This window comes from Brachyhypopomus gauderio, chromosome 20 (genome assembly GCF_052324685.1).
Source record: "Brachyhypopomus gauderio isolate BG-103 chromosome 20, BGAUD_0.2, whole genome shotgun sequence".
Classification (NCBI taxonomy): domain Eukaryota; kingdom Metazoa; phylum Chordata; class Actinopteri; order Gymnotiformes; family Hypopomidae; genus Brachyhypopomus; species Brachyhypopomus gauderio.
In genome coordinates, this window is record NC_135230.1 from 3,901,135 (window position 1) to 3,927,571 (window position 26,437).

Here is a 26,437-nt window from a genome sequence, read left to right on the forward strand (position 1 = left end):
ATGGCTGCTAATACAAGCAATATGCGGACTGTCCTCAGCTTGTGCACGAAGCGAAATATGGAATTATTTGCATACATTTCAGACAGTCATGGCAACCCCGTGGACACATCAAAACCGGTCTGTAAACAGTGCTTTAAACCTGTACCAACCAAAGGAGCCAATCTATTCTTTTTACATAAAATGCGCTTTCGTTTGACCCACCCAAGCTTCCGTAATGCAAAGAACAGTTTGTAATGCTAAAATGGCAGCTAAAGCAAAAACAGTGTGTTCGCAGCCCGTCTTAATAAACAAGGAAAGCAGCAGAAGTGCTGTGTGGAAATACTTTGTATTCGAAGCAGATACAGATGGAAAACCGAAGGACATGAACAAGCCAGTTTGCAGGCGGTGCTTTCGGAACATTTCAGCGCAGGGCGCTAAAGTCTGGTTTAATTATACTTGACGCGCTGCGAGCAGCGTGAGGGTCCGTGCAGTGAAAATGACGTAATCGCGGTGGCCTCGCACGCTGTCGATTTGTGAGGTCGTACACCTCTAGAATTTTGTAACTTAGCGCGCACCGCAGCGCAATGAACAAAGTCATGTTTGCAGGGTTCATGCACCTTTACAAGGTGGAATTAAAGCACTTGTATGTCACTTTCAAGGTCCAGTTCAATACTTCCCAGCACGTTAAACTTTAGTTAAATATTTATACATATACTCGAAATAATTCGCTTTTTTTATCACATTATTTAATGGTTATTTATTTTCAAAACGCCCAATCTTAACGTCTTCACGTTCTCTCATGTTTCGTCCTGGAATTACAAGAGGCTCGTATTTGTTAACGTAATACAAGAGAACTGTTCAGTCAGACATATATTTGTTTCAAACATTTTCAAGCACTTTAACCTAAATTCCAGCACTTTTCAAACCTGAAACACACTGAAACACAAAGCAACATTAAAATTGGTCAGGTAAATGTTCCTTCCCCTGTTTTTGAGGGGTGTTTCTTTATACTACCACATATCGTTTAGGACAACACTGCACAGAATGTGAGACGCGGGGAGTATAAATGCCTCCACCGTTCGAGCAGGGTCGTGCGAGGTGTGCGGACTCGCACACTACGGTCACTCGCGAAAGTATAAACCTAGCTTAACACAACGAATCTGGCCAAACACCTGAATGCACGCATATTTGTACAAAACATTCCAAGAGGTTGGATGTGTCCGATTATGGTATCCTAGCAAATGTTTGTCATATTCTTGGTTTAAGAGCCATAAGTGCGACAGCATACAGGGAGAAAAAAAGAGTGATTGTACTACAACGGATCAATCATCTATGAATACTGAACTCTACTCTAATATTGAAGTTTTAGTTACTTAAAGACTTAAAGTTAATGTTGTTTAAAGTATACTTAAAATACACTTTGCACTAGCCTTTTTTAACTTCTAAATGTGAATTCCAGAGTGCACTACTATTATTTATGTTAATTTATATTAATGTGCAATTATTTATTTTTCTGTTTTAATATGGTAGGGACTACACCTTTTATTTATTTGACATTTGTGAAACAAAATACAATATTAATTTGTTTGTTTATAAAAAAAATAATTAAAAGGCTTTAAAACGGAAATGAGCACAGTATCTGACTTTGGTATCGAAAGTGGTATCGAATTTCAATACTTTTTAAAGTATCGTATCGAAGTTGTAATTCTTAGTATCGTGACAACACTAAAATGTATTACTCAAGTACTGAAAGTAAAAAGTACAAGTATTGTGTTTTGAATTTATAAAAGAAAGCTGTCAAAGTTTGATTATCAATTGTTTTTATTAGTGGTGGGCCGTTAACGGCGTTCGTTAATTTGATACTCTTATCGGGCGATATAAAAATTATCGCCGTTAATCTATTCTTAAAGTTGGGTTGGGAACTGGGTCAAAATGGGTAAGCAAACTATGATGACTTTCACCTTGATAGTTTAGCTTGGCTGTATTCCTAACCAAACTGCACAGTAGGGGCGAGAACGAGTTTTTAAACCTGTGAATTACAAATCGTACGTGTGTTTACATGGATGGAGCCACGAAGTCGCCAGGTTTGCTTCATGGAAAATTCATTTTTAGGAACGTAAAGTGTTACCGGAGCGGAGCTCGGAGAGGTCGTTTTCTGCATGGTCCTAGCGCTAGATTCGTCGCTATTTAAATATTTCTTTTTCACCGTTAAAACTGCAGAGGACCAAAACCGGGTTTTGAAAAAGTCCCCCCCAAATTACGTCCGTGAGGATAAATGTACTAAATGTTGGCTTACATTTCAAATATCATGTTTAGCTGAATAAACATGTTATCAACCCCTTTTAATGTACAGTATAGGCTTACAAATTCATGTTTAACTGAATAAACCGTTGAACACGAGTAGCCTACATTTTATTGAGCGTGTTGAGAAAGTAGAACTGCTTTCTCAAGCAGTCATTGATGCATTTTGGAAACAGGAGATGAGCCCCTGGTCTAATGCACCCTCTGTATTAAGAAACCCTATCTCAAAGACTGACTTTTAGTCATTACTTGGGTAGCACGCATATGAGCCATTTTAATATAGATTAATCTAGATTAATTTCAAGATTTCAGTGAGATTAATCTAGATTAAAAAAATTAATCTATGCCCACCCCTAGTTTTTATATATCACAATTGGTTTTTGTGTCAAAGACCACAAATACAAGTGTTCTGTAGGCCTATGTACAAACAAGTAGCAACTTAAAGGGGGGGGGGGGGGGGGGGGGGTGGCAGTGGCGACATAAACTTTTATTTGGACACAAATTAAGTATTATATCATGATCGATCGATCGCCAGTGGTTTGCGCCAGAGCGAACTAGTAACTCATTGAATCATAGATATGGATCAGAAGTAAATAAACTAGATTTTTTTTTTCAGCGTGAGAAATCGGATGTGTGAGCGTGTGAAGACAGTCAAATGCGTGTGTCTCACGCTCAGTGCGTGAGAGTTGGCAACCCTGCTACATTGATGTGTTTCTTCAAGTTCGAAGGTGAATTTTTGAAGGCCAATATTTCATCCTCTTTAGGGAGGCAGAGATGGCACTTCATCCTATAGGAATTTACTTTCACTCCAGCAAACGCAAACACTGTTTGCACACTTTGACTGCCTCAATCATAATACATGTACAGTCATTGAGATTAGAATTGCCACTCTGTTCCATTCCACTTCATTCCAGGTTTCTCTGTCTCGCAAATTATTCACGTCCTTCTCTTCAAATCTATCTACTTTACATTGTGTGGGTGTGAAGAAGAAAGCGTGGGCCTGCCAGTCTATCCCCGAGTGTTTACAAGCGAAAGCACATGTGTCCGCCGGTTCTACGACAATGCTGAAACGAAAGTGAACATTTACGGAGGAGTTAAAGAAAAAAATTTCCGTGCTTTTTCCAGGGTCGTGATTCGTATGAGGCAGAGTCCTAGACGTCTATCTTGAATCACATGTCTGTGGATTCACTGAAAGGGATTTTGTGCACCCAGTACAATTTCAGGAACAGAGGCTGTCTTTGCATAGAGGCATGGCTAGGCAACTGCCTTGGGCCCCTCCCACTGCAGCCCACTTATTTCTCGTATAATAATGTTGATGGGCCCCCTAGCTAATTTCGCCTTGAGCCCCCAAATTGCTAAGTCCGCCACTGTTCAGGAACATGACCTGCAAAGATTTTTATACTTAATGCGTAATCGTAAACTATTGAAAGAGATGCAGTCTTCTGACAAACACACCCCGCAAGAGGACTGAAGAGGAGCATTTTCTTTTTTAAATTATTTTTTACTTAGACTATCACTATTACACTCAAAACATGTCGGTGTATGTTTTTGTTGGTATACATATCAAATCAAAGTTTATTTGTATAGCACTTTTCACAACACGTCACAAAACGCTTTACAGGATTTACAAGGTTAACAATACTATGGGTCCAGAACCCTAATGAGCAAGCCAAAGGCGACAGTGGCGAGGAAAAACTCCCTAGATGGTGGGGAAAAGGAAGAAACCTCGGGAGAACCAAGACTCAAAAGGGAACCCATCCTCCATTGGGCGGCCCATTAACACACAAATTACACAAAATACAGACAAATACACAAGTCACACACAAATCACACAATCAGACTAAGTAAAAGATAAAAATGAAAGTTCTGGTTTTGATATTGTCACTGTAAATGTCTGTTGATGAACGCCAGGCTTTCATTCCGTGTCGGAGCAGTGATGCTGTTATTGTAGGCTCCGACTGCAGTGTTACTCCTGTTAGAAATTCGGCCTTCAGGAATCAGATTCAGGAGTCAGGAGACTGGACGGCTTCAGTGTTGACAAGTTTACTGACACACAGAGCATGTAACATAAGGTGGAGCACGACCAGATCTACTGGGGTCTATGTGGGAAGCCTTTTATACATTGTGGAATGAAAAGAGGAAGAAGACGAGGAGTTTAAGGGGGGGGGGTAAATTGGGGATGAAGGTGCAATCTACATTTGGTTGGGTAGTTGCACCTTAAGGTTAAGACATCAAAGGATATACAACAAAGAACAGAGGATATACAAATAAAGGACAGAGGTGCTGGGCATGCAAATGTGGGCAACCATCACACTGGTTGCCCCACCAGGGGTTGACAGACAGGAGACGATTAAGACAATGCGGTGAGATCTGAAAGAAGCATATTTTCTCTCACTCCCCAGGTGAACCATGGGGAAAAGATACGTGATGTGGTAAATATGTAACAGATTAATCAAAGGCTAAAGTAAACAGATAGGTTTTTAGTCGAGATTTAAACATTGAGACCGTGTCGGAGTCCCGAATAGAGGCAGGAAGATTATTCCACAATTGTGGAGCTTTAAAAGAAAAGGCTCTTCCACCTGCTGTGATCTTTTTGATTCTAGGAACAGTTAATAACCCTGCGTCCTGTGAGCGAAGTGAACGTGCTGGGTTATATTGTTCAATAAGATAGTCTAATTCATTACTAGTGTGTGTAAGTGCTGTATTAGAACTAGCGTCATTGATATTTCTTGTTAGTTTAGTTACAGTCGCGAAGAGAAATTTAGGGTTATTTTTGTTGTTTTCTATTAGTGTCGAATAGTATGCGGCTCTAACTTTTATCTTAGGGCATGTTTATATTTGACTATGGCGTCTTTCCATGTGATTCTAAACATTTCTAGTGAGGTGGATCTCCATTTGCGCTCCGCTGCTCGAGCTGTCTGTTTTAGAAGACGAGTGTGGTCGTCATACCATGGAGAAAGCTTTTTCTCCCTAATTAATTTTGTTTTAACTGGAGCTACACTGTCTAAGGTATTGCTGAGTGTGGAATAAAACTGTTGTGTTGCCTGTTCCAATTCATTGGGCTGCAGTGGCATAGTGTTCGGTAGCTCCGGCAGTAAGTTTATAAATGTTGCTGCAGTGTCGGATGTGATAGTGCGCGTGGTTTTTGTATGGCGCATCTGATGTACATCGTATAAAGCTATTTCATATATTAGTAGGGAATGATCTGAAATGGCGTCATTTTGGGGGATGACTGCCAAATGTTCTATGTTTAATCCGTAAGTAAGTATTAAGTCTAAGGTGTGTTTACAGCGGTGGGTAGGCCTTGTCACATTTTGGGCTATACCTACTGAATCTAGGATGGAATCGAACGCGATTTTCAGTGGGTCTGATTCATTTTAATAATGAATGTTGATCACTCACAATTACAAATCTCTCGATGGTTAAGACTAGTTCGGGAAGAAACTCAGCAAATTCCTGAAGAAATTCTGAGTAGGGACCCGGCGGTCGATAGATGGTCACTAATTTAAGCTTTGTTTTATTGCCTATAAGATTATTGCCTATTTCACCTATCAAGGCCTCGAATGAGTTAATAGAGGTGGTTGGTTTTACAGTAAAACCTATTTCTGTGTCATATATTGTGGCTACTCCACCTCCACGCCCTGTGATACGGGGCTGATGAACATAACTGTATCCAGGAGGAGCTGCTTCATTAAAACTTACATATTCGTCTACTCTAGCCCATGTCTCTGTTAAACAGAGTGCATTTAGTCTGTTATCTGAGATTTTTTCGTTTACTATCACAGCTTTTGATGCAAGCGATCTATTGTTTAGAAGTCCTAGCCTTAGCTTAATATTGCTGCTCACTTCATGTTGATTTTCGATTCTGAAGTTTCGATTTGTTAAGTTTCGATAACTCCCCAATCCTGGCTGCTCTCCATGGAAATTCACCTGCTCCTCTTCTCCCAGCCTGTGTGCCTGGTTATCTAAAAGCTGCTTGCTACACATTCTGCACTGAATAGGCACCTTCTGTTCTCCTCAAGGCCACTGAGGCCTCCTTACTTCTGCTTTCCCACAGTCTCCCTGAAAAACATTAAATTGATACATCAAGTTATTAGCCTTTAAATTTCTCTTTTTCTTACACTGCTCACTTCATGTTGATTATTTAATTAAATTTTAATTAGATTTTTAAAACATATCGTCCTGTTATTCCTATACCTGCCACGGCTAGCAGACACATTCTCAATGGTTTGGTAGTTAGGAAAGTAAGTTCTACTTAGCTGATTTGCGTGGTTTGTTGTGGCTGGTCAGGCCCGGCGTAGCACGTCCTCGATGTTCCTGGAGAGGACTGCCGAGCCTAGGCGACTGGGGTGAAGTCCATCTCGGCGGTAGAGTGATGGACGCTCTCGGAAACTCTCCCAGTTGTCGACGTAGTCCACGCCGACGCTGCCACATGTGTCCCGGAGCCAGCTGTGGAGACAGAAAAGATGACAAAATAACTCGCACCCTCGCCGGAACGTTGGAAGCGGCCCGGAGACGACGAGTCTGGCCGACGTCTTCTTCCGTGCGGTGTCCAGAAACGAGTGGTAGTGCTCCTTGAGGATCTCGGTGTCGACAGCCCCCACGTGAAGGACGACGGTGCCGAAATCGTTTCGCTGCTTCAGCACCGAGGGAAGCCGCCTGGCCACGTCCAGGACACGAGCACCTGGAAAACAGGACACAGTGGGGGTTCTTTTTGCGCCTGGCAGGTAAATCTTTAAGTGTCGTGTTATCGAGTCTCCGATAACAAGGATACCGCCCTTATTCTTCTTCGGTGCCAGCGCTGGTGAGGGTGGTGTCGGACGCAGGGATGAGGGCGAGGTGGAGGACCCGGAGCTGAGCACCTCGAACGGGTTAGCAGAGGAGAAGTCTTGCTGAGGTAGGGGTGACGACGTCGGCTGCCTTCCGCATCCTCACTGGCGCTCCCAGCCTGGTGTCCAGGTCAAGATGGCGGTCGCGCTGAGCCGCGGTGACGAGGGAGTGGAGACGGCCGAGTAGGCAGCGTCGCGGGGGGCCTCGAGCCTGGTCTTCTCCTGGGTGAGCTCCGTTTTTAGCCACTATGGCCCAAAGCTCTGGAATTCTCTTCCTGAAGAGCTCAGAGGCATTTCATCCCTGCATAGTTTCAAGAACAGTCTCAAAACATTCCTGTTTAGATCTGCTTTTAGTTAACAAACTCTCAATCTTATTTACTTTTACATTATGTTGTCTATTATCTTCTAAATCTAATTAGCTTAATAGCTTTATCTTATTTACTTTACTTTTTTATTATCTTATTTACTTTACTTTTTTACTATTTATGTTATTTTAATATATTTATCTTTAATTTCTTTAAAAATTTTCTTTTTGTCTTATCTCCTTTTAATGTTTCTTTTATTTATACTGTAAAGCACTTTGAGTTGCATGTATGTATGAAAGGTGCTATACAAATAAAGATTATTATTATTATTATTATTATTATTATTATTATTATTATTATTATTATTATATCATACACCGATGACCCCCCCCCCCCCCGGCAAAAAAGGTGTCCTCCTTTTCAGAAAATCTGAAATCTGGTCACCCTACTGCATGTCCTGTTGATTTGCTATATTTTCTAATGTCCTGCATGTTTACATTGAATATAAGAACATTTCACAGTGATCTTTGTTTAGAATATTTGACAGAGCGGGTTTATTTGTTCCTCTCGCGAGATCTGGAGCAACGTCCCGAATCTCCCGCATGCGCATTTAGCCCAACGGATCTAGAGCTGTTTTATGTGTTGGTGTTGGGAAGCAGCATCAACGCTGATCAGTCAGAGTTGAACATTTGGTTCACTGTTGGGTTCATACGCGAGTGTGAACGCTAAACCAACCCGGACTAAAACGCCACGGTGTTTAATGTGCTGCTTTGGTCCGGAGGGAACCGAACTGCGAATATAAACGCACCTTAAATCTCGCCGCCAGCACCAGTCACCTCAGTTTTCCTGACCAAGATTGAGCGGACCTGGTAGGTAGCTAGTTAGATAATTCAGCTCATCTACCTGGCTAGCCGTCTTTACACAACACTGTCCTGAAAGGATGTTCAAACAGACATGAGCGGAGTATCAGGAACTAGTCGTGTTTTGTTGGAGATGGGTTCTGCTTAAAGCACCAAGAACATTAATCTGAAGTTAGCGAGCTGGCTCTCCTAGCGCGGTTAGCCGAGTCACAGCTGTTGTGTCAGTAGCTGCAGTTTCCTCAGAACAATAATGGAAGTTGAGTTTCTAATTTGATTCAGCAGATACTGGACTGTCGAGTTCATTCACTAACAGTTGACTACATAACTAAACTATATTTTATTTTACCTTAGATGTTAAACGTTTTCTTTAGGATTCTGCCTTATTTGTACGGTATACGTTAATGGTGAACGAACTAGCGAGATACTGAATAAATGTGACTAGTTACTCTAACTGAACTGCTGATTGACAATATGTATTGGTTATACAGTTATACGTTATGATTAAGAAACCATGAAATCATTTAACATGGTTATCATACATGGTTTACATATACAGTAATATTACTGTATCTGTACAGTAATAATAACATTACATAACTAATAATAATGCACAGCTGCTCCAGAGTCTACTACATCCATTTTCTTAATGGATATTTTCAGTAAAAAGTACATGATTGGCCTTTCTATAGATCCTACGAGCAGATCTCTTTGAACATTTATTGGTCATCCAGACCTCAACATTTCCTCTGTTGTTCCATATTTACTGACATTTCTTAATCATATTAGGATCTGAGTGATCTCCTGCTGTGTGACCTTTCTTAACAATTACCGACCAAGCCATAGTCTTAACAAGCTATTTAACCTATTGGTAAAATTATTTATTTTAAATCTCTTGGCCTGTCCTAACTTGAATATGTTTCACTTTGAAATTATACAGAACAATAATACAGTAATCTTGTTGAAATGCGTTTTAGAGATCTGCTCCTCTTATGATCACTTAACCATGGAAAATAACAGGAATTGTGACCAGTGGAGTCCAGATGTTTGCATGCCGCTATGTTTGTTCATTGTATGAAGTACTATGTTAATGAAATATGAGCTTGAAATAGAATGTATGTGTTGGTTCTGCATGATGTATTTTGAAATTATTTGTACATTTGATTTATCTATAATAATTTTCAGTTCCAAATAACCTTGGATAAAGAAGGTGGCTTACTTGTGAAGATGAGCTCTTGTGAAGAGGTGAGTTAGTAGGTAAAGGAGTCAGTGTGTGTTGATGGGTTTATCAGTATAAAATATCACCCAACCTCCATTCTGCTATCCTATAGGCTAAGGCTGGGCGATATGGAGCAAAAATAATATCTCGATATTTTTTAGCTGAATGGCGATATACGATATCAGGGTGGCCGCGGGTCCTTAAAAAGTCTTAAATGGTATTAAATTTCATTTTTGTCAAATAAGGCCTTGAAAAGTCTTATTTTGTCTTAAATTTTCAACCACAATGTCTTAAATTTGCGGAGCTAAATTTAGGGATGAATAATTCCGTTAGCGGTGTGTTGAACTTAAATATTGCTCGCAAGTATTTCGGGCTTAACGAGCACCGGTAGTTGTTGGACTGGCGGGATCATAATTTCATGCGGGCTGTATGTACGTTAACGTCTGTTCGGAGAGATGGGGAAATGCAAACTTAGCCAGAAATGGTTGGAAGACCCGACATATTCTTGGTGGCTCAGAGCTGTCACAGATACCAGCGAGGCTCGTCAGCAGCAGCCTGCAATATCTACGTTTTGCCCAACAAGAGAACCATTCAGTCGAGCTCTGCTCAACGTCGCATTCACGCTGTAGGCTATGCGGCTCTACCAATACTTTGAAGGCTTAGGTAATATGGGCGCTAAAAACAGTTAAGAGTCACCAGTCATACAGATCCAACGAAGGAATTGACTCATTGTTTAAAACCATGTTCCCTGATGCCGCCTTCAAGTCTGGTTTATACTTTCGCGAGTGACCGTAGCGCGTGAACCTCCGCGAACGGCGGGACCGTTGCAGTGTTGTCCGAAACGATATATGTGTTAGTATAAAGAAACACTCCTCAAAAACAGGGGAAGGAACATTTACCTGACCAATTTAATGTTACTTTGTGTTCCAAGTTTGACAAGTGCTGAAATTTAGGCTAAAGTACTTGAAAATGCTTGAAATGGTAACTGCTTCATTTCACAACAAATATCTGTCTGACTGAACAGTTCTCTTTACGTTAACAAATACGAGCCTCTTGTAATTCCAGGACGAAACATGAGAGAACGTGAAGACGTTAAGATTGGGCGTTTTGAAAATAAACAACCATTAAATAATGTGATAAAAAAGCGAATTATTTTGAATCATTTCGAGTATATGTATAAATATTTTACTTATTTAAGTTTAATGTGCTGGGATATATAGAAATGGACCTTGAAAGTGACGTACAAATGATTTAATTCCATCTTGTTACGGTGTATGAACCCTGCAAACATGACTTGGTTAATTGCAAGCCGCTCGCGCATGGGCGAAACCACCGCGATTACGTCATTTTCGACGCAGCGGCTGACGAGCGGCTCGCGCGCTGTCGTACACCTCTCGAAATTTGTAAAAACTTCGCGCGCGCCGCGCTTCAGCGCAATTAACCAAGTCATGTTTGCAGGGTTCATACACCTTAACAAGATGGAATTAAATCATTTGTACGTCACTTTCAAGGTTAAGTATAAACCAGTTATAATAATAATTTACTTGCTGAACAAGCCGAAGGGAAAGCAGGAACCCTGATGGCCAAAGTGATCACAAAATCACACATCCTTAGAAAGAGTTTCAGAGAAAAAGTAGCAGAACTGAAAGGGGTTGAGCGTGAGCTGGAGTGTGGATCAGAAAAACAGGAAAATGGCCTTGTGTGTGTGTGTGTGTGTGTGTGTGTGTGTGTGGTATGATGCTGTTGTCAGTGTTTGAATTTTGTTTTGTATAAAGTTTCATTGTGTATACTGTACAGTGAAAAAAAATGTAATGTTTGTGTCTTGTATTGTCCGTCTTGTGCATTAACATTTGAAGTTTTCAAGCAGCTAGATTAATTAATGTAAATAATCAGTTGGTTTTTGTGCTTTATTTTAACGTGTATGATCTTGCGAGTTGGTCTTAATTTTATTTGGAAAACGGTATTAAAAAGTCTTAAAATGTCTTAATTTTCCCTTGGTCAAACCTGTAGACACCCTGGATATGTATCTCGATATTTTTTCTTCCCAAAAGGTAATAACAAAGAGGCAGTAATAAGCCAAATCTATGTCCCAAATGAGTTGCGCGAAGAAGAGAGGCAGGACAGGGCGGAAGTTGTTAAAAGAGAAACTCAAGTAAATTCACTATTCACAGTGTTGTGCGTGAACGAGTTCAAAAGAACACGTTCATTGAACACGATCATTTTTTTGTGAACATTGAACTGAACAAACACACATTTTTTAATAACTTGAACGTGAATTAGCTCACATTATGTGTCATGAACGGTAGACATCAATGTAAATGAACGTTGGAATTTGTTTCCATTGAAAACTGAGTGACATCTGTTTTCTCTTTTGAAACGCAACGAGAGAAATTTCCTCCCTCCTGTATTCTCGCTGGTGCCGCTTAAATCATGCATCACCAGACAGAAATGGTTTTGACGGTGTGTGCGCAATGCATTGTGGGCAACGTAGTGTCCGCATGAGAATAGTTAACATACTGGCTAGTTAATAACATACTGGCTTCCGCACGACGTTACCCGTGATGAATTGCAGCAGAGCGGGGTAGGCATAGCACGTATAAGAACATATACTGATTTCTAGCTTGTACTTGTCACGTCTGTCTCCGCCCCCTTCTAGTCTAGTCGTTTTTATGTTTTCCTTGTTCTTTTTACGCCCCTCTGTTTCAGCTGTTCCATGTTAGCTCGTCTTAGTTTTACAAGCGTGTGTGTGTATTGCCTATGTCCAGACTATACCTTCAGGGATCATTGTCGTTTCTTTATCTCCTAGTTGGTGTGTATATATCCAGACTATACTTTCGGGGATCATTGTCGTTTCTTTATTTCCTAGTTGGGTGTGCACGTTTAGGTTTTCAGTTCATGTTTGGTCTCCGTGTAACGTGATATCGTGCCTGGCAATTAGGGCTGAACGATTTTGGAAAATAATCTAATTGCAATTTTTTATCTATAAATTGCGATTGCGATTTAAAATCGCGATTTTTTCCCATTGTTCCACTTCAGGAAACTCTGTTTCGGCATTTTTTATACAGCTCAGATACAGGGTTGCGGGGCGAGGGGGGGGGGGGGGGGGGGGGGTGTAAACAGAGGCGGTCTTTGCATAGAGGCGTTGCTAGGCAATTGCCTTGGGCCCCTCCCACTGTAGGGCCCCCTTGTCTAGCTAAAGCCAGGTTCACACTACACGACTTTTCAGTCATCAGGTTTTTGTGCCGTTCGCACTACACGACTGGTTGTGCTGTAATCGCAAGTCTTTCAGTTGTTGTGGCTTTCACACTACATGACTGATCGGTGACGTGGGCTCACGAATTACACGACTGGGGAATCGCCGACTCATCTGGCTGCCCTCCAAAAACACGAGAACACAAAAATGAAACACTCGCGAGAACCAGCAACACCACGAAGAAAATAAAAACAACGTACATGTGCTCCACATTTTCGTTATTATTTTTATTATTTTTTTTTTACCGTTTAACCACTCCATAGTCCCAAATTTCCAGAATTATTTCATCTCTCCGTTTCAGTGAACATATATATAGTCAATCGCACTATTTCTCCAGTGCTGTCACAATAACTTAAACACAGTGTTGTAGTAAAGTTGTATGAAGCTAGACGCTGCTGTTGACTCACAGTCGCCGACTGGGCTAGATATGAAACATGCTAGATATTAAACATGCTAGATATCTGCCGGTTGTCTGCGATGAGTTGGCGGCCACTTGGCGACGGCTCGGCGAGCGTCTTTCAGCAGTTCACACTACACGACTGAGCGAGCGCCGAATGATCCCCGATTTGCCTCCGACCACAGTTTCTGTCGGCGATCTACAAAAACAGTCGGCGACTGAAAAACCAGCCTAAAATCTTGTAGTGTGAACCTGAACTTATTTCTCGCATATTAATGTTGATGGGCCCCCTAGCTAAATTCGCCTTGAGCCTCCAAATTGCTAAGTTCGCCACTGGGTGTAAAATGGACTAAATTTAAGTATTATTATTATATCGTGATCGATCGATCGCCTGTGGTTGGCGCCAGAGCGAACTACTAATTTTTTTGTCTAAGACGCTCAATGCGTGAGAGTTGGCAACCCTGCAGGTATAGCAACTTGGCTAAAATATGTGCGTGAGGGCGTTTGGTAGCGCATATCCAGTGTGTTTAACAAAGCCATGAAGCCGGGCTTGTTCACTATATTAACGGGCATCATGTCTTTCACTATGAACTCCGTTACTGCCCGAGTTATTTCAGCGTGCCGCTTCGAATTACATCCATAAGGAGTTACACTTTCAAACGGTTCGGTCAGTGAACCCTGTCTGCTGGACCGCGGTCAAGCTATGCGCACTTTTGCGATTCATCCGTGCTTTAAATCTTATTGCGCCTATCTGCGTGATTTTACGGTATTTCGCTGCTCACCGCATACTAAAGCTGTATAAGCGCAGAGAAACACTTTGGCGTATTGGAAGATGCAGCACTGGTCGTTGGCATTTTAGCCTTACAAATATCATACGAGGCTTTGTGGTGTTTTTTTAATGCTGAAGGTTTGTAGTGTTTCCTCGCGTAGTAGCGACAGTAGCAAGGCATGTTTTGCAGGGTACCTGACGTTGAGCAGCATCTTTTTAAAAGCCAAAGTAATTTCACACAACTTATGTGCTGCCCCTCTTTGGTATTAGACTTTCAGTTGTGTCAGCTTCTGTCGAGCCTGAAGCCATTGTGCAACAAGTTAAAGTGCGCTGTGTTAACTTCACTTCTCCACCTCCCTGCCTCCTGCTCGGGTTTGCTCCGTTCGTCCTCGGCTCGGCTCGCTCCCAAGTCACGTGACCAGTTTAAATCGCAGCCTGTGCGATTAGACAATCGCGTTTTTAAAAATCGCGAAATTATCGCAAATGCGATTAATCGTTCAGCCCTACTGGCAATACATGTATGTTCTGTTAGACTTCATGTTCATGTATGGCCGTTACTTGCTTTCCGTGTGTTTGTTCATGTCAGTGTATGTAACAATTAGTTGTACTCTTGTTTGGTCTAGTTTTGTGCCCTTGTCATTTCTGCTGCCTTTTTGTGTATTAAGCGTTAGTTCTCTATTCATCATGCCACGTCATTCGCGGTCCACTCGCGTGTCGTCTGCAAATGTAAGATGTGAAATAAAATCTAATGAGATTTTCGCAAGTTCGCATTTGTGTCCGCCCCTTGATTGCCCAACAGCCAAATCGTGAAAAAAGTATTTGAATATCTCATGAAAAAAAGTAAAATGAACTGAACTTTGAACTAGTTCATAATTAAAATTGTGAATTTTGAACGTGAACTGTTCATGAAATACTTCCACACTACTGATGTAGCTCCTCGTTTAGGAACTAAATCATTCACAGTGTGAGCACTGCTGCTCTCTCCGCTGTTGGCCATGTTTATTTTGCGCGCTGCACGCACAACCTGCGTCCTTGCGTCATAATGTCGCGATATAGCGAAATCCTATCGAATAAAGAAATGTAACGGTATTTTTGTGAACGATATTATATCGCCCACCCCTACTATAGGCCTGTTTGTACTCCCTGGAGTCCAGATATTATTCTTTATAGAAGGCGTTTGGATATTAGATAGTAAACATGTAAACACATGTAAACATGGTATGTGGATTTTTAAGTTTTCAGATTGGTCCATTTTTCCATTACATCATTGTGGCCATATATGACCTATATTACTATAACTCATAAACCATGTAGCCTAAGTGATCAACTCCTAATCTGAAACACTTTTAGAGATTGAGGTTCTTGTGAGGTATGGCGGGGGGCACTACAGTATACAAAAACCTCTAAAATAATCAAAACTCATGCTGCAATCCTGTTATGCACAATTCAAACAAGTAATGGATCTTGTAAGATTCAGAACAATGAGCTAAATAACTGTAATTGCATCTTATATCGAATTATACACTGCCTGACCAGAAATTAACCATTTAATTCTCTAAGATGTCAGTCAGTTCTAAGACTGGAACTGACTGAAAAATATTGCTTACATAAAATACTACACAAACCCAATCTGAACATGTGATCTAGTTCAGGGGTACTCAACTAAATTTGTCCGCGGTCCAATTTTGGCAGATACCTGTGACCAGAGGTCCGGTGTGGCAGGGGTGGCGAATGTAAGTTGTTGAGCGGGGGGGGGTTTGCGAACGTAAGTTGTTGGGTGGGTGGCAAACGTAACACTCGTGACGGAGTGTTTTTTCAATAGCCCTGAAATAAATGCTCCGGTTTTTTTTTTTTGGTCCTTATCCAGTTAATCAGGAATGAGATTGGGTCCGGACAGGACTGCGTTCGGATCTGCCAGTTGAGTACCCCTGATCTAGTTCAATGATCTGAATCATTTTGCCAATACAATTTCTTTTGGGCCTTTCGTGCCTCATAAGTAAGCTTGACATTAAAAAGAACAGTTCATGCATTCATATCAAAGGTCAAAACTACTTATTGGTCTTCTTGGGCTGCTTAGGCCTGTAGGGACTATTCCTGCGTGAACTCGCAATCACCGCTTGCGTCTATATTTTTGAGTGTTGTTTTTAATAAGTAGAGATGGCATTCATTTTATGGGATGTTTCCAACTGGAATCACTGAAACAATTAATAATTAATTATTTTTTTAAATCTTCTGAAGGTTCATGTTGACTTCTGCCAACAGTTTCCACAACAGTTAACTGAGGTAAAGGAACAGTCTTTGTCAGTTTTTGTACTCATTTGTAGCGACAAATCACTGCTGTCTGGAAGTATAGCCTTCTTTATCAACTCTATTGTAATGAACAATAGTTTGGGCTTTTTAGGTCAGAATGATGCCAATAATGTATTACGTATCACTAGATCATTAAATGGAGTGGAAATGCAAGTTATGTTCTGTGTCTTTAGATGCCAGTGCAAAATTGTTGATTCAATATTATTTGCAGCATAGTCATTATTCAAGAGTTAATCCTCTTCCATGTATGTATGATTGTAATTTTCAGTCACTTAATTAATTGAAAACTATTAACACACGTTTTCAACATTCACTGTGCATTATGTCAGTTTTGTTTACCACGTAGGGGCACTTTGTAGTTGCACAATTACACACTGTCCCCCTTTCAGCCATTCAGTACCTCAACAAGACCAGCACAGAGCAGCTGGTGAACATGTTGGTCACCTTGTAGTTATAGTCAGAGAGGATGGCTCGTCTGTTGCTGTACAGTATGTGTTGGTCACTCTGGACTGCATGTTTTTGGGTGGTGAACTTCTCTCAGTCCATCTGTGACACAGCTGCACTGCTATCTGATCCACTCACACCAGCACCACATACACTAATACATCACCACCATGTTAATGTCGCTGAAGTGATGAGAATGATCCGCCACCCAAATAATACCTGTCTGTGGTGGTCCTTAGGGTGTCCTGACAATTGAAGAAATGAGGTGAAATGAGGATGAAGTATGTAGAGAAACAAATGGCTACAGTGTTTAATCATAGAACTACAAAGAGCTCTTACATGGTAAACAAACAATAAAATGAACAGTAAGTGTAGATTAAGAAGGTGGTCATGAAATGTTATTTAATGTATTTGTTTTATTTATTTATTTTACAAGTTTTCAGAGCTTATTGGGTTTTACAGCGTGCAAACAGCATAATTCAACTCCCTCTGAGTTTGTTTCATGAGTTTTGTTCCTTGATCATTACGTTTATAAGGATGTGAAGACAGAGGCCTGTACCACTGTAGATGAGGGAGGGACATCAGTCTCTGTGCACCTCAGCACCCCTATGGACCACCAGAATGGAACTGTCCAGAAGAAGCCCAGATCCCATACGTCAGGTTAGCATATAAATGTGGCGGGTGTGAGTATTGAATCTTTGTGTGTATAGTGTAAATCCAATCTTGGGCTCTGTTATACTTTCACTGATGAGTTTATATTGCAAGAGATATCTTATGGAACAGTCTTCTCTCTCTCTCTCTCACACACACACACACACACACACACACACACACACACACACACAAACGCATCCAGTTATACATGCTGAAGTTCAGTGGACTGATCAATCTTCCACTAGTTCTGAGCGATAAGTTGTACATTCATCATGATATGAACAAGCATGATAAACACATTGCAAGACTCGAGGAATAAGAAAACATCTCGTCCATTTTCTTTCTTATTTGATCTATGAAATGAAATGTTCACCCCATTTGTCCAATCATATTAAGTCCCGATTGGTCGTACGCTGCTCTCTGATTGGACTATGAAAATAAAATATCTGCTTCAGTTTGTGCATTTTAAATCTGATGCATCAAATATCAAAAAGTGTTTGAGGGTGTAACTCTTCCTCACTAAAGGAGTGGTGCACCAAAGCAGACATTTACATCTCATTCTCCTGTATGATGTCCTGTACTGAAAACTGTTTGACATGCAATTTTTTGTCCAAATTCAACAGACTTTTGTTCTCTTGACATGTATGACTTTCCAATTAATGTTGGAACATCACATTTTCAGTTTAACTGTACTGTTATTGTGTATTGTAGTGCCATAATGTTGAAGCTTTAGCGGTCTGTCTGTTATAGTTGTAAATGAGGTCTCTCTTGGTTATCAGTTATTTTCTTTCTTGTCTCCTGCTATTCCAGACTCTCAGGAGCAGAGATCTTTTTTCAATGATACATGTGAAGTTCATGGTTCACCTGTCATCATCCCAGGTACAACTGTTCCTGTGGGAGTCACAGATCTAGCCAGAGAGACACTTCCCTCTGGTCTGGAGGTTCAGAAGTCCAGTATTCCTGATGCTGGATTGGGAGTGTTTAACAAGGGTCAGACTATTGCGGTCGGTACACACTTTGGGCCCTACCAGAGAGAACTGAAGGACAAAGATGAGACCATGAACAGTGGATTCTCCAGCATGGTGAGTCTCTTTCATAATATTATGTATTAATTATGTAGTTAATAATTAATACTAATTTATTATTAGTAATAATTAATTAATCAGCAATGTATTCGAAATGTCAGTTAGCATATAACATAGAAACAGCTATGTCATCAGAGCTCCTTTTTAAATGCTTAATATCTGCTGAGTTTCATGTAAATGATGCAAGCCTGTTATGTTGTAACCAACACATTTTAGTACTGTTGTCATGGCAAGAGACAGGCAGTTGACTTTGTCATACTGTAGTAGTATAATATTCACACTGAATAAAGTGTGTGTTCTTATACAGTACAATATTCACACTGAATAAAGTGTATGTTCTTATACAGTACAATATTCACACTGAATAAAGTGTGTGTTCTTATACAGTACAATATTCACACTGAATAAAGTGTGTTCTTATACAGTACAATATTCACACTGAATAAAGTGTATGTTCTTATACAGTACAATATTCACACTGAATAAAGTGTGTGTTCTTATACAGTACAATATTCACACTGAATAAAGTGTGTTCTTATACAGTACAATATTCACACTGAATAAAGTGTGTTCTTATACAGTACAATATTCACACTGAATAAAGTGTGTGTTCTTATACAGTACAATATTCACACTGAATAAAGTGTGTTCTTATACAGTACAATATTCACACTGAATAAAGTGTGTTCTTATGTAGCTCCTTTAATTCCCAGACCTAATTCATGTAGTTTTCCTATAGCTTCTGCTCTTCTTTGTTCCTGTAGGACTTCTTGGACTCTGCATGTCTAACCTTGAGTTCCCCCTGTATATGCCTGAACTCTGTACTAGCTCTGTCTCTGAACACCCTCTTCTTTTGGTTGAGGAGCTTCTTGACGTCGCTAGTAATCCACGGCTTGTTGTTCGAAGAGCAATATACAGTTTTTGTAGGAACAGTAACCTCCATGCAGAAGTTTTAGTAGTCTGTTATGTAGTTTGTCATATGTATTGTGATATATATAGTTTGTCATGCCATATATGACCTGTATTACTATAACGTATAAACCATGTAAGTGATCAAATCTTAATCTGAAACTCTGTTAGAGATTGAGGATTTTGTGAGGTATGCCAAGTTTGGTCCAAATCGACCTGGCAGGGGCGCTACAGTACACAAAAACCTCTAAAATCATCAAAACACGCCCTCCATCCTGTTATGAAGAACTGACAAGTAATGGGTCTTGTTTGATTCAGAACAATGAGCTAAATAACTTTGTAATTGCATCTTATATCAAAACATAGACTGCCTGACCAGAAATTAACCTTTTAATTCTCTAAGATGTCTTATTTTATTTATGTAATATCAGTATGATGGTACTTAGGCTCAGTATACTGACCAAAGACGGGAACTGACTGAAAAGTATTGCTTACATAAAGCACTACACAAACCCAAAAATACACACAAAGCTAATCTCAGCATGTGATCTATTTCAATGATCTGAATCATTTTGCCAATACAATTTATTTTGGTCTTTTGGGCCTTTAGTGCCTCATAAGTAAGCTTGATATTAAAAAGAACAGTTCATGCATTCATATCAAAGGTCAATCATTTGCTCAAAACAACTTATTGGTCTTCTTGGGCTGCTTAGGCCTGTAGGGCCTATTCCTGCATGAACTCTCAATCACCGCTTGCATCTATATTTTTGAATGTTGTTTTTAATAAGTAGAGATGGCATTCATTTTATGGGACGTTACCAACTGGAATCACTGAAACTATTATTAATAATTTTTTTTTTAATCTTCTGCAGGTTCATGTTGACTTCTGCCAACAGTTTCCACAGGTAAAGGAACAGTCTTTGTCAGTTTTTGTACACATTTGTAGCAACAAATCATTGCTGTCAGGAAGTATAGCCTTCTTTATCAACTTTATTGTAATGAACAATAGTTTGGGCTTTTTAGGTCAGAATGATGCCAATTATGTATTACGTATCACTAGATCATTAAATGGAGTGGAAATGCAAGTTATGTTCTGTGTCTTTAGATACCAGGGCAAAATTGTATATTCAATATTATTTGCAGCATAGTCATTATTCAAGAGTTAGTCCTCTTCCATGTATTTATGAGTGTGATTGTACTTTTCAGTCACTTAATTAATTGAAAACTATTACCACATATGTTTTCAACATTCACTGTGCATTATGTCAGTTTTGTTTACCATATAGGGCCACTTTGTAGTTCCACAATTACACACTGTCCCCCTTTCAACCATTCAGTACCTCAACAGGACCAGCACAGAGCAGCTGGTGGACATGTTGGTCACCTTGTAGTTACAGTCAGAGATGATGGCTCTTCTGTTGCTGTACAGTATGTGTTGGTCACTCTGGACTGCATGTTTTTGGGTGGTGAACTTCTCTCAGTCCATCTGTGACACAGCTGCACTGCTATCTGATCCACTCACACCAGCACCACATACACTAATACATCACCACCATGTTAATGTCGCTGAAGTGATGAGAATGATCCGCCACCCAAATAATACCTGTCTGTGGTGGTCCTTAGGGTGTCCTGACTATTGAAGAAATGAGGTGAAATGAGGATGAAGTATGTAGAGAAACAAATGGCTACAGTGTTTAATCATAGAACTACAAAGACCTCTTACATGGTAAACAAACAATAAAATGAACAGTAAGTGTAGATTAAGAAGGTGGTCATGAAATGTTATTTAATGCATGTGTTTTATTTTACAAGTTTTCAGAGCTTTTTTTTCACAGCATAATTCAACTCCCTCTGAGTTTGTTTCATGAGTTTTGTTCCTTGATAATTACGTCTGTAAGGATGTGAAGACAGAGGCCTGTACCACTGCAGATGAGGGAGGGACATCAGTCTCTGTGCACCTCAGCACCCCTATGGACCACCAGAATGGAACTGTCCAGAAGATGCCCAGATCCCATACGTCAGGTTAGCATATAAATGTGGCGGATGTGAGTATTGAATCTTTGTGTGTATAGTGTAAATCCAATCTTGGGCTCTGTTGTACTCTCACTGATGAGTTTATATTGCAAGAGGTATCTTATGGAACCGTCTTCTCTCTCTCTCTCACACACACACAATCGCATCCAGTTATACATGCTGAAGTTCAGTGGACTGATCAGTCTTCCCCTAGTTCTGAGCAATAAGTTGTACATTCATCGTGATATGAACAAGCACGATAAACACATTGCAAGACTCGAGGAATAAGAAAACATCACGTGTCCATTTTCTTTCTTATTTGATCTATGAAATGAAATGTTCACCCCATTTGTCCAATCATATTAAGTCCCGATTGGTTGTTCGCTGCTCTCTGATTGGACTATGAAAATAAAATATCTGCTTCAGTTTGTGCATTTTAAATCTGATGCATCAATTATCAAAAAGTGTTTTAGGGTGTAACTCTTCCTCACTAAAGGAGTGGTGCACCAAAGCAGACATTTACATCTGTCCAAATTCAACAGACTTTTGTTCTCTTGACAAGTATGATTTTCCAATTAATGTTGGAACATCACATTTTCAGTTTAACTGTACTGTTATTGTGTATTGTAGTACCATAATGTTAAAGCTTTAGCAGTCTACCTGTTATAGTTTTAAATGAGGTCTCTCTTGGTTATCAGTTTTTTTCTTTCTTTTCTCCTGCTATTCCAGACTCTCAGGAGCCGAGATCTTTTTTCAACGATACATGTGAGGTTAACGGTTCACCTGTCATCTTCCCAGGTACACCTGTTCCTGTGGGGGTCACAGATCCAGCCAGAGAGACACTTCCCTCTGGTCTGGTGGTTCAGAAGTCCAGTATTCCTGATGCTGGATTGGGAGTGTTTAACAAGGGTCAGATTATTCCGGTCAGTACACACTCAAAAAAGTTTTTTTGAAAAATATCAGTTACCATGTCACACATGGAACCATGAACCAGCTAGTATAAAATTCACTCTGAATAAAGTCTGATCTTATGTAGTACAACGCTGAATAAAGTGTGTGTTTTGAGATCCTTTAATGTGAGTGCATCAGTTGCCAATGATTTATTTTGCTTTTACAAATGTTTTGTGAGCCACATTAATTAAAATTTGTTTTTGCAGATATCCAAGATCAACCAGTGTGATGAGTATATAGATGTGAAGAGAGAGACTCACTCTAATTGGATGAGGTAGAGGATGCAGTACTGAAGTCTGCAGTTCATTGACTGTTGATTGTCTGTTATAAATATCTGACTTGGTTATAAATCCTCCTGCAATCTTATGCATCCCTCTCATCATGGTGTTTGTGTTTTCTCTCAGATATGTGAATTGTGCTCGTAATGATGATGAGCAGAATCTGGCAGCCTTTCAGTATTATGGGGAGATTTTCTACCGTTGTTGTCGACCCATTGAATCAGGACAGGAGCTCCTGGTGTGGTACGGAGACAAGAACGCTGAAGATATCAACTTCACATTTGACTTCCTCTGGAACAAACAGTGTTCTACAGAAGGTTGTGATTTAGTTTTGCTCATTTTATCTTAAATGTATGATATCAGGTGAGAGTTTGCCCTACTTTAGCACATTTGATTTAGCTCAACATTCTTAATTCAGATATCAAGCTCAAAATGTGAGTTTGGGGCCTTTGACCTACAGAAACTGTGTAGGTCATTGTGTTATCAGGATAAACGTGACTGAAAATTTGCTGAGGTTAAGACATTTACAGGCAGTTTTGAGTTTTTGTTTCATTATTGCACTTAAATTTTATTTGACATAAAATAGTATAAATATTGATCATTCCACTCCTAAAATTTGTGATAATTATAATACCTTTCACACTGATGTCTTTTTCTCTAGAAATGAATGGCGTCCATTCGCAGCTCTTCTCCTGCCCTGTGTGTCCATTTTCCTACACAACTCAAGTTTACCTCCACAAGCACATCAGGAATTGCCACCACGAGGATTATGTCAGAATGTGGAAATCAGGAGAAATTAAAATTGAAAAGGACAGATTTCACTGCTCAGAGTGTGGGAAGCGTTTCAGTAAACAGAGTTATTTCCGAATTCACCAGCGCATTCACACAGGAGAGAAGCCGTATCAGTGCTCAGAGTGTGGGAAGTGTTTTCATGGAAAGAATCATTTCAAACAACATCAGCGCATTCACACAGGAGAAAAGCCATATCTCTGCTCAGAGTGTGGGAAGAGTTTCATTCAACAGGGCGGTTTCCTCCGACACCAGCGCATTCACACAGGAGAGAAGCCCTATCAGTGTTTAGAGTGTGGGAAGTGTTTTACTGAACAGGGTAATCTCCGCCAACACCAGCGCATTCACACAGGAGTAAAGCCGTATTACTGCTCAGAGTGTGGGAAAGGTTTTAGTCAAAAGAGTAGTTTGTACCAACATCAGCTAATTCACACAGGAGAGAAGCCTTTTCAGTGCTTAGTGTGTGAAAAGGGTTTTATCCTTCAGATTGATCTTGAAATACATAATCGCATTCACACAGGAGAGAGGCCATATCACTGCTCAGAGTGTGGGAAGAGTTTTAGAGAACAGAGTCATCTCCGAAGTCACCAGCGCACACACACAAAAAAGAGGCCGTATTGTTGCTCAGAGTGTGGGAAGAGTTTCACTCAACAGTGTTATCTCCGCATTCACCAGCGCATTCATACAGGAGAGAAGCCGTATCAGTGCTCAGAGTGTGGGAAGTGTTTTCATGGAAAGAGTCATTTCAAAGAACACCAGCGCACCCACACAGGAGAGAAACCGTATTGTTGCTTAGAGTGTGGGAAGAGTTTCACTCAACCGGGTAGTCTACACCGACACCAGCGCATTCACACAGGAGAGAAGCCGTATCACTGCTTAGAGTGTGGGAAGAGTTTTAGAGAACAGAGTAATTTCAAACAACATCAACGCTTTCACACAGGAGAGAAGCCATATCACTGCTCAGAGTGTGGGAAGAGTTTTAGTCACCCAAGTACACTTTACATACACCAGCGCACTCACACAGGAGAGAAGAAGCCGTATTGTTGCTCAGAGTGTGAGAAGAGTTTTTCTAAACAGAGTACTTTAAAAGAACATCAGCGAATTCACACAGGAGAGAAGCCGTATCACTGCTTAGAGTGTGGGAAGAGTTTTTCGGCGCAACACAGTCTTTACCAACACCAGCGCATTCACACAGGAGAGAAGCCGTATTGTTGCTCAGAATGTGGGAAGAGTTTTTCTAAACAGAGTACTTTAATAGAACATCAGCGAATTCACAAAGGAGAGAAGCCGTATCACTGCTTAGAGTGTGGGAAGAGTTTTTCGTTACAACACAATTTTTACCGTCACCAGCGCATTCACACAGGAGAGAAGCCGTATCACTGTTTAGAGTGTGGTACAAGTTTCAGGCAACGGAGTCATCTCTGCCGTCACCAGCGCATTCACTCACAAGAGAAGCCGTATCACTGCTTAGAGTGTGGGAAGAGTTTTTCGGCGCAATACAATCTTTACCGACACCAGCGCATTCATACAAGAGAAAAGCCGTATCTCTGCAAACAGTGTGGTAAGACTTTTACTCTGCAGAGAATTTTACAAAGACACCAGCGCATTCATATGGGACCCAAATAGGTAGCAGTCAAAACCACAGTCCATGAAGAACTTCAAACCACATGACCTGAAGAGCTTTTAGCCACACCACATTTTTTTTGTCTGCTGAAGTTTTAATGTCTTTTGCACTATGAAATTGTAAAGCATTCGTAAAAAAAGTGAAGTAGTCAATAATGAATTTGTTTTTAGTTACTGTTTAACATGGGTAAACATATCTATGTATCACTGCCACAGAAAGTGATGTCTATGACGTAAAAATTAAATATTGTCATTGTAATTGGGGTTTGAAGGATAGTGGTCTATATGATGTAAACTAAGCAGTGTTGTATAAAGTATTAGAGACCCATACTTGAATAAAAGTACAAGTACACTATCAAAAAACTGACTTGAGTAGAAGTTGAAGTGTTCTAAGTATTGCAAGTAGTTTATTCTAAAATGTATTACTCAAGTACTGAAAGTAAAAAGTACAAGTATTGTGTTTTGAATTTATAAAAGAAAGCTGTCAAATTTGATTATCAATTGTTTTTATATATCACAATTGTTTTTTGTGTCAAAGACCACAAATACAAGTGTTCTGTAGGCCTATGTACAAACAAGTAGCAACTTAAAAAGGTCTGAACGCCACTTAAAAAGTTTTTGCAACGTCTTTTTAAAACGTCTTTTGAACGTCCATTATTGACGTCAACTGAATGTCAGTAATAGACGTTCAAAAGACGTTTAAAAAAGACGTTGCAAAAATTTTCATTCTGGCTTTTCAGTGGACGTCTTTTAAACGTCTGACGAAGACGTTTAATTGACGTCTTTTGGACGTGTCTTTGCTCAGTGGGCTAGAGCTGTTTTATCTGTGTTGGTGTTGGGAAGCAGCATCAACGCTGATCAGTCAGAGTTGAACATTTGGTTCACTGTTGGGTTCATACGCGAGTGTTAGTGATGGCAAACCGAAGCTTTGTGAAGCACTGAAGCTTTCCTACGAAATGATTTGAAAAAAGGATCCTTACTCGAAGCTTCATGACACAGTGCACAGTACCGTCATCTGGTGGCCAAAACCATGAAGTGCTTCATGTATCTTGTGGTTTGAAGACAAGGGAACTGTTTTTTTTTACAGCATAAACTGTTTAAATGCATTAAAATTTTGACATTTGTTGTTTCAATAAAGGCAACTGATAAAACTACATTGTTTGTTGTGCATGTATTCCAAATCTAACTGCTGGGTTGAGCAGAATGCTGAGAAAAAGGAGTGATGGCTGAATAATAAAAATCCGTGATTTTAAAATTATGAAAGAGAACATTTGATAATGGTGCACATCTTGGTTTCCAAAACAATAAAAAATGTTTTAGTGATTTGATGACATGAAACACTACACACAAATATGATGGATTTTATACATTTAAAATATAATTCATAATTGGTGCACAGCCTATTATCTCACAGACTTACAAAGTGTCATTAATTGCTATTAATAAGGTAATTGTCTTTATTCTTATATATT

The 26,437-nt window shown here is 40.0% G+C and overlaps 2 protein-coding genes across 9 annotated transcripts; one reads left to right on the forward strand and one right to left on the reverse strand.

Annotated features, from left to right (window-relative positions):
- On the forward strand, positions 1-26,119 carry LOC143484149 (uncharacterized). 8 transcript variants are annotated; one of them, XM_076982721.1, is made up of 11 exons: positions 8,025-8,283; positions 9,457-9,516; positions 16,148-16,192; positions 17,200-17,323; positions 18,128-18,399; positions 20,184-20,216; positions 21,210-21,333; positions 22,123-22,247; positions 22,482-22,549; positions 22,680-22,870; positions 23,215-26,119. In XM_076982721.1, exons 2-11 carry the CDS (start codon positions 9,499-9,501, stop codon positions 24,966-24,968), a joined length of 2,754 nt encoding a protein of 917 aa, XP_076838836.1. In that variant the 5' UTR covers positions 8,025-8,283; positions 9,457-9,498; the 3' UTR covers positions 24,969-26,119. The 8 variants fall into 8 exon arrangements, with proteins under 8 accessions (XP_076838834.1, XP_076838835.1, XP_076838840.1 ...); XM_076982719.1 differs by lacking the exons at positions 8,025-8,283; positions 9,457-9,516 and adding an exon at positions 1-117; XM_076982720.1 differs by lacking the exons at positions 8,025-8,283; positions 9,457-9,516 and adding an exon at positions 1-117 and having other exon boundaries at positions 18,197-18,399.
- Positions 3,821-9,115, reverse strand: LOC143484579 (uncharacterized). The gene is made up of 3 exons (XM_076983381.1): positions 9,108-9,115; positions 6,541-7,200; positions 3,821-6,342 (listed from the first exon to the last, which is right to left on the reverse strand). The coding sequence occupies exons 1-2, from the start codon at positions 9,113-9,115 to the stop codon at positions 6,567-6,569; spliced, it is 642 nt and encodes a 213-aa protein (XP_076839496.1). The 3' UTR covers positions 3,821-6,342; positions 6,541-6,566.
- Positions 26,120-26,437: the final 318 nt, after the last annotated feature.

Bases quoted from the DNA above. Each gene is read 5' to 3' on its own strand.
- LOC143484149 (XM_076982719.1), top strand. From the start codon at position 1: ATGGCTGCTAATACAAGCAATATGCGGACTGTCCTCAGCTTGTGCACG. The intron at 118-16,147 runs GTCTGTAAACAG...AATCTTCTGAAG, and splicing joins CCGTGGACACATCAAAACCG to GTTCATGTTGACTTCTGCCA. The intron at 22,248-22,481 runs GTCAGTACACAC...TTGTTTTTGCAG, and splicing joins ACAAGGGTCAGATTATTCCG to ATATCCAAGATCAACCAGTG.